This window comes from Planococcus citri, chromosome 1 (assembly GCF_950023065.1).
Source record: "Planococcus citri chromosome 1, ihPlaCitr1.1, whole genome shotgun sequence".
Lineage (NCBI taxonomy): Eukaryota > Metazoa > Arthropoda > Insecta > Hemiptera > Pseudococcidae > Planococcus > Planococcus citri.
The window spans coordinates 33,983,118-33,996,719 of NC_088677.1; the positions used below are offsets into that span (position 1 = coordinate 33,983,118).

General features: G+C 32.8%; 1 protein-coding gene across 5 annotated transcripts in view; it reads right to left on the reverse strand.

Annotated features, from left to right (window-relative positions):
• Nep1 (Neprilysin 1) overlaps nt 1-11,522 on the reverse strand; it is a 46,638-nt gene extending 35,116 nt beyond the window's left edge. For 2 of the 5 annotated variants that reach the window (XM_065344107.1, XM_065344105.1), the window contains exons 1-3: nt 11,408-11,487; nt 9,891-10,497; nt 2,509-2,553 (exon numbers count right to left, since the gene is read on the reverse strand). In XM_065344107.1, the coding sequence (XP_065200179.1) occupies nt 2,509-2,553; nt 9,891-10,371 (526 nt within the window). In that variant the 5' untranslated portion in view covers nt 10,372-10,497; nt 11,408-11,487. Of the gene's footprint in view, nt 1-2,508; nt 2,554-9,890; nt 10,498-11,407 lie in introns of those variants that run through there. The other 3 variants (XM_065344108.1, XM_065344110.1, XM_065344109.1) reach the window with 3 other exon arrangements.
• Between the last annotated feature and the right edge of the window lie 2,080 nt (nt 11,523-13,602).

Below are 13,602 nucleotides of genomic sequence, written 5' to 3' on the forward strand. Positions count from 1 at the left end.
CACGGCCCCCAGAACCTCCCAAAAGGGGGTAAAAGTTCAAAAAAGTGTTTTGTTCGTGTGACATATGGAATAGTATGTTTTTGGAGACCCTGAACATGAATATGACGTCAGATTTTTGATTGGACCCCATCCACGGCCCCCAACAATTTTTTTTGATTTTTAATTACCTATTGTAGGAGGTTCTGGGGGCCATGGGTGAAGTCGATTTAAAAAGCTATGGCTATATTCGTGTTCAGCGATATCGAAAACATACTATTTCATGTGTCACACGAATGTAACCATTTTTTTGGGGGTCACCCTCTTTGGGGAGGTGCTGGGGGTCGTGGACGGGTCCAATCAAAAATCTGACGTCATATATTCCGTGTTCAGCGTCACCAAAAACATACTATTTTATATGTCACACGAACAAAACACTTTTTTGAACTTTTACCCCCTTGTGGGAGGTACTGGGGGCCGTGGATGGGGTCCTATCAAAAATATGACGTCATATTCGTGTTCAGCGTCACCAAAAACATAGAATTCGATATATCACATGCCCTAGATTTTCTTTTGAAAGTTTTGCCAAAAATTGAGGGAGGGGTGCTCCCCCTCCATTGAGAAATCCCATCTCGAAACTTGAATATTTTGAAAAAGCATCAAAAGATACATCTATAGAAATTTTTTCAAAATTTTAAATGGTAGCACTCACTTACAACGCCATTTTGAAATTTGAACTTTCAATTTGAAAGTTCAACTTTCAATTTTTGACAATTTCAAAATGGTTAAAAAGTTTTAAATGCAATGCCTTTTCAAGCTGTGAAATCAGTTTTGAGCAATGTATCATAGTTTCGGAGAAATGGGCTGCTGAAGTTGAGTACCTCGAGACAATGTGAAAATAATGGAACCCCCCCCCCCACTCACCCCAGAGGAGGCTGGGACCAAACTAATTACGGGGTTCTTACCTACTGGATGGGTATATATTATTGTAAAAAAAATTTGAGCGAAATCGAAAGGCATAACTCAAAAACGTAGGTTGATTTGACATGGAATGACCCAAAAACAACCAATTTATCATGTTTTGTAATTTTTTGTGCCAAAGAATAGTCCTGCTTGTACCGCTACGGAGTATTCTATTCCTACGTGACATATTTAACAAACATTCTAGGAATGTATATTACTCCCGCACATTCATAGTACATTTATATATTTGCGATATTCATAGCTAGTTCCTCGTTACTTGTATGTATTTTTCGTAGAAATTATTACAGTAATGCACCTACCTACTCGTACGATATCTTTATGTAGGTAACTTTAATGTTTATATTGCTCTTGAAAATAGTTTCATTTCGAATAATTTTTCACTAGCATAAAACGTATTCAAACATAGGTAGCACTATGCAATACGTACGTACTATGTACCTATCCTATTTTCATTTTTAAACATAAATATCTCCATATTATTATTTATTCGTTCCTACCCTTCATTCGACTGTCTACAGTCTCGGATTTTTCAAAAGTATTATTTTGATAGAAAAAAATGTTGGGTTATTTTATTTTAAATTTATTAATTATTTTACGGTTTGCGAAATTAAATTACTTAGTTCATCTGAGTATTGCAACTTGTCTTTTTACTTTCCGATCAGCGCGCAGCGATGTAAGGGAAGTATTGTAATCGACCGGTTTTTCGATTTCGAGTTTTTTACGGAATTACACGTTTCAAGGTCTAAGAAGACTTTTGAGACTATTTTGAGCATGATGTTCCGTGTGTGTGTGTGTGTGTGTGTGTGTGTGTGTGTATGTATGTATGTGTGTGCATATGTATGTGCACAAAAGTTTGTGAACACGATTGCAGACGCCCTAAATGAGATATTACGTTGAAACTTGCACCTGATAACAGGTCCCATTGAAGGATGTCATAATAAGCTTTTCAGCTTCGCATCTAAAATGGAAAAAAAATTACGAGCATTTTGATGCGAAAACTCGTGGAGTTCCCTATTCAATAGTACGTCAATGACGTCACAGAAACCAGTTGTTATCCTTAGCGCAGTGAACGCGAAGGCGCTCCAGATGTTAAGAACGGCTAGGTTTTTGTGCCAAGTGCTTCCCAACATTCGGAAAGTTTTGTGATGCTTGCATCACGGTTTATTTCAGTTTGTTTCGTATCGTTGTTCATCGTATTTACGGCAAACAAGTTATGCAATTTTATTAACACACGTACATATGATGCGTAGTACGCACGTTTAAAGGAATTACCTTTTTCGATAAAATAAGGAAGAAAAAGATGTTTGTCTAGACGAAGGATGAACCTAGTGACATTGCGAAATTTGAGTAATATTGATTTGGTTACCAAGATTATATTAAATTCGTCAGTCAAAATAATAATATTATGGATTAAAAAAAAACACCCCTTCGTTTCAATTTTTACAGCGTAGTGAATTCAGAAATTTAATACGAGATTAAACAACTAAAACTAAAAGGTAAGTAGGTATACGTTTTAAAAACGATGTAAACATCTAAACATTTTATTACCTGTTTTTACGCATTCTTGAGTAAGACATATTCTTGGTCCGTTTTCTGTAACCAAACAGTACGTAAGCAAGTGTAAGTTAAATTACCCATTATAAACGTTGAATTTTATTATAAATAATAAGATAACCCGAATAAGGTAGGTAACTATGCCAGGTACCTACGTCTTGACTGAAATTCGGCACAGCAAGAAAAACCTTTTTATAAAATTATTTCGATCTCGAGGGTAAAATTAAGACTCACGAAAGCGAACAAACGCGTTAATAGCGTTCATAAAAAACAATTTTTTTGTAAAAATTTATTCACTTATACTACGAAGAGCAGTGTAGTATAAGCTAGCGCAAAATGTACATAATAATTAGTTAATCTATGAAAAGTGACATTTTTTTCAAAGCAAATGAACTGATTTAAAAAAAGTTAATTAGTAAAGGAAAAAAATTATCTTCATTTATACCAACGACGCGACGCGAACGCGCATTTTATTACGGCGCATAATTATCTATGCGAGAATTAAAAAACGATATAAAAATGTAGCTGGAATTCCGAGTCATTTTACAAATTTTATATTTTAAAGGCCAATGTAGAAAAATTAATTCAACAGGGTAAGCGACTCGAACGAAATAAATTATCAGTTGAAAAATTTTCTTTCCTAGATAATTACTTCTCTTTATTTACCTTCCACATGAGATACCGTTTAAAAAAAAAAAAAAAACGTAATGTCTTTACTTCGTTAACTTAATAAGCCTTTGAATTAGAGTGGAAACATTAATGAACTACTCTACCTATATAAACGGAAGGGTGTAATGCGAAAATTTTCATGCCAAAAGTGAAACTTGAAAGATACTTTATTTTGCTTTCTTTTATTTCATTTTCAAACGTCTCTAACGTTTTTCTTCTTATCAACAAACATTAAAGGGTACAAAGCTATACGCGAAAAAATACCATTTACTATACTTACACTCTTTTATCACTAAGCAGAGTGTATAATACCGGTGCAATTCAATCAAAGAAAAAATCTAACTCGAGTTGAAAGTCGAAACTTTTCTTAAAGTCGCATTTTTTTTCAACATTAAATTATCGTTCTTCGAGTCGAGAAATTTTTTCAAAACATAAATTAGGTAACTACGAAATTTTCTCACCGTTTGGATAAAAATTTCTCGTTTCATGACAGAATATCTTAATAATGGAGAAGAGAGGAACGAAGGGATCTTATCTCGGTGAGAATTTTTTTAGTTGAAATTTCCTTTGACTAAAATTAATTTTAATTAAGTAATTGCAACTGGAAATAGTGAATATTTTTTCTGAAATTTTGCACTGGCTATTGTATATGCTTTGCTATTATAATCATTTATCGCTGTAAATCATGGCCTAGCTGTTTCTCTTCCTCGATATCCTTCAATCAATATAGGTACCTAACTATACGGATAACTATACGGACAAACAGGAATGAAATAAAAGCTCAGCTTTATCTTTACAAATCCTCCATTGTAATTGTTTTACAAAAACATTGCTTTTAGAAAGGTATAAGCAGAAGCGCATCTATAGCAGGTACACGTCTATACGTATAGGTCTGATAGTGATCACTGAAAGAGAACTGTAAAATATATTGTTTACATCCTGAAGTCTACGAGAAGATAATAAGCTTTCTTTCTGCTCGACTAGAGGGTATATATATTGCCTATATTTTATCTTGCTCAGATTGTTATTTGTACTAATTATCGTGAGTTTACCTTTCTCTCGTAATTCTCTATTCGGTTCGAGTTTTTTTTTCCTACGTACCTACCTAATCTTTTTACTTCGATCTTTAGTTTCATCTAAAGCACAGAGTATAGCTAAATTGAAACCTATAATCGCTTTACGAAGTTCAAAATACCTGCTCGGTTTTCCAGCATCGAATAAAGTTAGGTTAGATTATACGTAAAAGTACCCATCGAGTACACTGTAAGTAGTTGGATAGCCACTCGTGAATACGTAAATAATTTAAAAGCTGCATTATGTTTTTAAATCAGAGAACCATTTTGTTTGATTCTAGATAATCTGTACGAATAAACCGCTATTGTGTAGAGAAGAACCCCAAATGAGTACTAAATACTAAAAGCACGATGCCGAAGTGATAACACTGAATTTTTTTCTCTAAAGGTCGCTTCTCGTTGGGGTGTAATGTCTTTGAAGTGGTAAAGGATAAATCTATGTAGCTGTCCTTTCATTATAGTTTGCAATGTACGCATTGGTGTACCCTGAAGCTTAATTTTTATTTTTTATCGTCAGTGTTAAACTTGATCAGTAGATAGGCTCCTTTTGTTCCCGCTTTGAAAAATTACTCGACAAGATAAAATGATTTTTTTTTTCATTCGTAGGCCAACGGTGAAAAAAATTTGTAATTTAATTACTCGCTAGTTCTTAACGAAGCGAGCTATTTTCTTCGTATACTCAATTAGGTAATTTCATTTTATCTAAATATTCTATCATTAATAGGATTTCAAGATTTTCCCCTCTTCGTTTCTTCTTTTTGTCTCAAATAGGTAGTACCAACAGTACCGACACAGATAACTACTTAGGTAACATTGGCACTGGCATAGTTTATATTTTGAGCTCGAGCAATGTATTTCTAAAAATATGGGTACCTATATATTCCCGGTTCAGATAGGTGAAATGGCCCTGTTCCCAGATTTGGAAAATCATGATGGATAATTGTTGGGTACCTCCAATAAAAATTTTCGAGTGGAATTTCCGCCTCCCAACCCACCCGCCTTGGTCAATATACAGGGTGCCCAGAAATATCGAGCACCCCTAAGAAAGTTTTCTACTAAAATACTTTGGTTGCGGTCACAGTGAATGATAATAATGATAGCACAAATGATTGGTTGTTGGACTGGAGAGATAACATTCCACCAACCATATGCATCTATTTCACGTTGCCAACCTATATTTTTAATGAAAAACTTTCTTAGGGGTGCTCGATATTTCTGGGCACCGCGTTTTTTGCGCGAAAAATTCGGTATCCATGAGTGGTGGGGATAAAATTATTCTGGTACCACACGGAATGTGTAGGGAAAGCCTGCACCTTTCAACACGATTTTTTTCAAACATTTTTATCGTAGTGGTGGGGGTAAAATTGACAAAAGAAAACTTTGAAGCACCATAGCTCCGGAGTGAAGGGTACTACACAAAAACTGTTTTCGCCAAAATGTGTCTTTTTACAAGTACTTTCTTCCTATTGATCCATAAAATTGAAATTTTGTCTGCAAAAGGCTCATATTTGCAAAAAACACAGAAAAATAAGCGTTTTTCGCGTTTTTTTTGCATCGTTATGCGAAATATGCGGAAAATGTATGTAACAAAAATGTTGAGCGTGAAATTTTACCCTAGAAAACGTGTTCAAAAGGTTGTCAAAACGCTCATCTACTGAAGTTAGCTTGGATTGCAATCATGAGCTTTGTGAAATAAAGAAATACCAAAAAAAATTCAAATTGAGGTCAGAGCGATTCAGTTATAGTTTTCACAGACTTTCCATTTTAAACACATTTCCAAAATGCTTGGTCAAATAAATCCTTCAAAATGAAAATGTCGCAAGCCAAACTTACAAAAAGGTTACCAAGAATGGGCAAATTACCCAAAAATTGTTCAGAAATCTAACTCAAAATCAGTATTTTTTGCAGAAAATACAAAAAATTTTGATTTCAATTTCAATTTTCAAAAATTGTAACAAAATCTTTTTCAAATCCAATAGGTACGTACTATACATAAATGTTCAACAAATCTTACCAAAATTTAAAAACTTTGAAAAAAATCCCAAAATTGTACTAAAAGGTCATCTAAAATGGATTGGTTCAAAATCAGATTGATGTCCCAAAATCAAGGGGTAATTTACGCTGTATTTACCTATATTTTTTAATGTAAATTACAAACCATAAAAAAATTGACCAACTTAAATCAGGCTTGACAATGTGAGGAAAACAATTTTCAACCAAAATTGACCCATCATGAGGGACGAATCCTTTGAAAAATCAATTTTTTAGCATTTTTGAAGATCCTTTACCCATACTAGTACATATTCTGAAAAAAAAGTATACGTTGTGTCACTATCTTATCACATACAGTAGACTCTCAATTATCCGACTCCGAATTATCCGACTTTCGGGTTATCCGGTACAAATTTATCCGACTTACATTTCGCATTATCCGACCCACCAAGGTCGGATAATCCAAAAAACCCCTAATTTTTGATTTTGGAGTGTAAATAATGATGCAGTATGCAGCATTTTGTATTCTAACGGTGTTATTTTCCTTGAAATTGATCCAACTTATCTCAAAAAATTATAATTTGAGTCAGTATTTCATTGTCTTTTATGTACTAAAGTACATTATTTTTGTTTATTCATCATTTTTTTAAATTTTTTGTTCCTGCTTTGAGCCAAAGCTTGATTTTCTGAATAAAAATTTGTCTTCTCAAGCTTATGCACTTAATTTCTACGCTAAAAACATCCATTTCGGATTATCCGACTTTTTTGGTATCCGACCCACCTTACCCCCCCCCCCCCGATTAGGTCGGATAATCGGGAGTCTACTGTAGATAGATGTGATAAACCTAGGTACCTATACTTATGATTTTATTTACAAGTATAATTGCACATTTCTTCGGGTCAGAATTTTTCTATTTTTAAAGAGAACTAGAAAAAATGAATAGAAAAGGAAATCCAAAAAATATAAAATTACAACTACCTATTTGATTGTAAAAATGGAAAAAGCAGCACATTTGAGACAGATTCTGACAAATGTTAGGACTTTTTGACAATTTTTTCAAAAGCTGTACTTTTAATCTATTTTGGCTAACAAGATTTTATTAACCATTTTGGCATAAGATAGAACTTTTTGAATAATTCATCAGAAAAAGGCCTTTACCCACAATATTTCGCAAAAAAGTGGACCTTGCAGACAATTTTGACAAAAAGGCAAGAGTTTTGAAAATGTTGGCTAGAAGCAGAAGTTTTTTTACAATAACTAAGTATGTAATTAATTTACCTAAGTATTTATCTTGGAATAACTAAGGAAAAATTAAATGTTCACAATGATTTGGCAAAAACCAGGATTTTTTAGGATAATTTTGGGGAAATCAAGAATTCTTGACAATTTAGGCAACAAGATTTTTTGTACATTTCGGCAAAAATCAGGAGTTTTCTTTTGGCAATTTTTACAAAAGTTGGGAGTTTTTTTACAAAAAAGGAACTCATTTACGATTCTGATGCAAACGAGATTTTTTCGACAATTTAGGCAAGAACAGAATTTTCCGGCAATTCTGGCAAAAAACATAACGCGGACTTCTTAGGATCATTTTGGCAAAAGCAGAAAATTTCGAAATTTTGGCTACTAACAAAGTATTTCAGTTATTTCTGCAAAAAATGTTAGAACTTTCTTAATAACGTCAAGAAAAGGTATTTTTCAACAATTTTGGCAAAAAAACAGGACTTTTTTGGAAATTTTGACAAAAGTTGGGATTTTTTAATAATTTTTTTTACAATTTTGGTGAAAATGAAACTTTTTTACAATTATTCTGGCGATAAGATTTTTTGAACATTTTGGCATAAAACTTGTGCTTTTTCGGCAATTTTTACGAAAGTCAAGATTTTTTGATAATGATGGCAAAAAATGGGAATTTTTGAAATTTTGGCCAACAACAGGTTTTTTGTTCATTTTTACAAAAAATATTAGGATTTTTTGATAACGTCATTCGGAAGAAAATGTATTTTTCGACAATTATGACCAAAAACAGTGCTTTTTTGATAATTTCAACAGAAGTTAGAATTTTTTTATAATTTTGACAAAAATGTGACTTTTTTGATAATTTTGGCAGAAGCAGGAATTTTTGACAAGTTTGCAGTAGCAATTTTTTGCCACATACTATGTAGCGACATGACCAACGTGACAATAATCAGATAGTGTACGTGCCATATAATACAGTCGGCCCCGCTTATTATGGTCGCATTTGTCCGAGGCAAATTGATTTTATTAAGCGGGTGATTTTATAAAGCGAACTTTTGAAAAAACACAATTTTCACATAAAAAAATTTACTATAACTTCACAATGTACATGCATACTAAAAAGATGGATTAAAATTACGATAGGTACTCCCAAATTCGCGATTTAGGTACATAACATATCTATTTTTCAAATTTTCAAATGTTTAGACCTTTTTCCCTTTATCATCACTAGAGAGAAAGTTGTTAGAAATCAAAATTTAAAAATAAGAGAATAATAAGTGAAAAATTCCAACATTTGCCCAGAAATACCTCAATATTTTCACAAAATGATTCTGCTAAGCGGGGAGTTTGATTACATTAAACGAGTGATTTTCTGTGTAATTAGGTACAAAAAATCGGGACCAAGCCATTTGATTGCATTAAACAGGTGATTTTATTAAGCGGATCCATAATAAGCGGGGCCGACTGTACCGCATCTCATGACTTTGCTGCAAAGATGTGATGTGTGTGCTATGTGCGCGCTTAGCTCAGTAGATGAGGGTTTTGACAACCTTTTGAATACGTTTTCTGGAGTAAAATTTCACGCTCAACATTTTTGTTCCATACATTTTCCCCATATTTCGCATAACTATGCAAAAAAACCTGAAAACGCATATTTTTCAGTGTTTTTTCTTTTGCAGACAGAATTTCAATTTTATGGTTTAGTAGGAAGAAAGTACTTGTAAAAAGACACATTTTGGCGAAAACAGTTTTTGTGTAGTGCCCTTCACTCTGGAGCTGTGTGGCGCTTCAAAGTTTTCTTTTGTCAATTTTACCCCCACCACTATGATAAAAATTTTTGAAAAAAATCGTGTTGAAAGGTCCAGACTTTCCCTACACATTTCGTGTGGTACCAGAATTTTATCCCCACCACTCATGGATATCGAATTTTTCGCGCAAAAACGCGTTTTTTGGCTATTCTGACCAAGGGGGTGGGTTGGGGAGCAGAAATTCCGTTCGAAAATTTTCATTGGAGGTACCCAACAATTATCCATCATGATTTTCCAAATCTGGGAACAGGGCCATTTCACCTATGTATCTTAACCGGGAATACCCACCCTTTGAGAAATCGTATTGTTTATACAATGCATAAGTGTTTTGTTGACGTTAGGACGGTTTAGGAAGGGGGCGAAGGAGGGGTACTGCATGAGAAATAGATATTATGTACTAAAAATTTCCCAAATAGACCCATAATAAGGTTCCAACCTACATATATTTTCAAAATGAACGTTGAATATAGGTAACGCTTTCATGTGCGACAACTGCTACCTACAGTGATATTTAACCCTAAAGGTGTAGGTAGGTATACTCGTATGTACGTTTCGAATAAGGAAAAACTAGAAGAAAATAAAACTGAAACGACTTACTTTTCGACGTATGAATTTGCGATGTATTGAAAATTAACGATATGAAAAGGATTAGAATCATAGCAGAAATGCAACAGATGGCTGTCGTGCACGTTCGTCTAATCGGACAGAAAGCATCTTTTACGTAAAACGAAACGCCTCGCTTTTCTCTAAAACATCTCAAGTTGTCACCTTCTTGTCCATCTGCCGGATAATAAGATGTAAACGGGTTGTCATAAATTCTTATTTCTTCTTGTATCGAACCTTTAGATCCCTTGGTTGAGTTTCTTTTGTAACGTACTCGAGTTTCTTTTCTTATAGGTATTTCGACAATTACGTTAGGTTCGCGAGACGTCGTCGATTTCTCTCGCGTATTTTCTCCCGTTTCATTTGGTGGTATAATTTCAATTTCTTTAGTTGCCCGTTCGCTTTTCAGAGGTAATCTCAAACCAGATGAAGATAAATCACCTTGATTACATTCTTCTTTTTTCACCCTATTCATGATGCTTCAATTCAAATATCGACCTTGAGGTCAATACACCATTTTGAACATGGAATTAAAATTCATTATAGCACTTATAATGCGCAATTCCTTTTTCGGTGGATACCTATATATCAACCCTAACCCCTGTAAAACAATTTATCATCATTATCGCTGTATATAGGTACATGTATTTAAAAACATTATAAAAATTAACTTTTCTGCAAAATTGCGTTTAAAAGAAGAAAAACGAACGCCCAGAGTCTAATAGCGTCGTTTGTATTCATCGTCGATGTGCTTTTTCATAAATTTCGCCTTTAATGCGGTCGCGTGTTATAATAATAAATTCAATGCCATTTGTACGTTTAAAATCTTTTCAACAAAAATAAAAACTTTTATAGGGTTAAACGATTAAAACACTTTGAAGATGGCATCTGTAATACACTGGATGAAAAAAAAAAAGAAAAAAAAGGTAGTTTTTATTTTGTTGCAGGTGAATTATAATAGTTCTATGTTTCTTCGATGCAGTTTTTAATTTTTAATATTGAAAAAATAATATCTGAATTTTAATTTAAAAAATGTCCTAGGTATAACAGTTGTATACAGCTGCATTGGTTAGGTGCTTATTTCTTTTCTGCAAACCTAATTTCTGTTTTTTTTTTTTTTTTTTTAATTTATATATTCATGTAATATTGACATCTATTGTTCATTTGAACATTTCCTATCATAAAGTAGGTAACTTCCATTTATTCATTCAAGTTTCAAATTCTTGAAATCGTAGAAAATAAAAAATATACCTACGCTAAAATAAATAATTAAACAAAATTTAGGATTTACAAGTAGGTACCTAAACGTGAAAAAATATACGCCAATATATTTTTTGAAAACTACATCATTCAATTTAGAAACATTCGTCACATCATCATTGGCCAATTATTCAAACTACGCGATGAAATAAATCCTAAATTCATTACGTAAATAAAATTACGACTGAAAAAATAATAGATACCAAATCGAATATAAGCACACAAAAAACGAAGTAAACAAAACAGATTACCTGTTGTTTCGAAAGAATTCTTGTGCCTTAAAATAGCAGCAGAAAACACTAGCACAACACTTAACATCAAAATACGTCAAGTTTTCAATTGCTGAAATGCAGTTCCCGCTTTTCTTTTTGAATTTTCCGCTGCTCGGAACATTTCGGCGAAAGTCGTTTCCTTTTCAACCATTCTGAAGCAGAAACGAAGTTAGGCTGTTTATTAACGCTGATTTTTCATTTAAAAATTAATTATATTTACGGTTTAACATCCGAAGTCTACCTCTACAAGTTATGATGGGCAATTTAAGTGGAAGCATTTTAGAATTTCGAACTAAATTCATTTCGCATTCGATGTGACGATGGGATCACGGCGACAATGAAAATTTCACGAGTTCATTTTATATTTTCATCGCAAAAATATATAAGTGTAGAATGAAAATAGATAGGGTTGCGTTAACAATAATTGCGAATGTTTTGTACCTTAATATGATTGATAGGTAATTTCTATGTGAATTAATCTACTTATTATAGGTGCTTGATGAAAGATGAGTTTTTAATTTATCAATTTGAACAGCGCTACTTTTCTCTTGATATAACTACCGTAGGTAACACTTTTCAACTCGTCGTATTTCTGTTTTTTATAGTATTTTAATTAAAATACATCTAAGTAGGAAATTTCACTTGAAATCGAAAAAGTTGAGAACAGCAGCTGTGTTCCTATACTTACTTATTGTCACAATATTTTCAATTTCCGCGTACTTGATGTAGGTGGATAGGTTTGTTGAAGAATAATTTTACCTAATCAATAATGAAACGAGAGAAAATACTTACGGAGAGAACATGAAATTATGGTTTTTAATTGAATTTTCAAATGCAAAAATCAAAGGCTTTTCACAATTGCATTAAGTACGTAATTACGTCGTGTGCAGAATATTTTGTAAGCTTGGTGGTATAAACATGAGGTGGATGAATCTGTTAAGTATTCGTAGATAATCTTCTGGCCAAATAAAAATATTCAGAAGGTACCTACTTAATTAATTTGAAATCGTATGATGTTATAGATACAAAAATAATTTATTAGAAAAAACATAAGACGCTCGAATTCTATCAATAATCAATAATATAGTCTACGGATGGGTTTCTTCAATGTAAGTGTACTGCACGCTTTTGATAAGATTTTATAGGTAACCCTTTCGTGTTTTATTTTTTGAAGTACTTATATACTTACCTACCTGTTTATTATTTTAATTTACGTTCGGTTAAAGCAAACGGACTTCACACGGCCAATAAGTTCAAAAACTAAAACTGCATTAAAAATTCATCTCTCGAATTAAATTTAGTACCAATATTCGTAACGTATATTCAATCAATAACAGAATATATTATAGGTAATTTACTGCGACGCATTGTACAAAAATATGTAAGTACTTAAATTATAGAAATAAAAACATTGATCAAAACTCGATCGTCAATTTATCATGGTTTATTAGGTAGATAGATACATATTATGTAATATGAGCATGTAGGTACTTATTTCATTAACTAAAAGAATCTCAAAGAATGAAAAAACTCGTATCTTAGGTGGGGTAATTGTCTTACTTAAAAATGAAGCTCGTGAGTGGGAAATTGAATTTATGCGCCTGTCTTTCTATCTTTTTTTTAAGTAAAAAAAATGAAATGTCCATAATTAAGCACAGATACCTACGTAGAATAGTGTTTACTCAAGTACCTACCTATTTCATAAACATAATTTTACGTTTCAAAATTCTCTAGTGGCAAAAAGTATAGATAGGCAGGTACTTTGATATTGCCGATAATTCCTGCGCATAAGATTGCTCATAAAAGAAGTTGCTTTATTATCAACTTATCAAGTATAGGTGTATAATTCACTCCACTCGTCCTCAATAATCAATACCCTCACATCTTTTCTTTATATGCAAGTTGAGTGAAGAAGAGAATTGTGACTTGTGAGCCGTTCTAGAATGTTCTTCAACTGTAGGCCTATTAAATTACGTTTCACTTGTTGTAAAAAGGAAGTCGCTATAGCCTACCTTTGAAAAACTCCAGTCTAATCGTATTTTCATGATAGAGAGAGAGATATGATGCTCAAAAAAGTGATTAAATGCCTACCGGTTACTAGCCTAACAGGTAATAGAAGCGAGTAATTATTTGTTATTTTGAAAGGAAACCCTTTTACATTACATATTATTTCT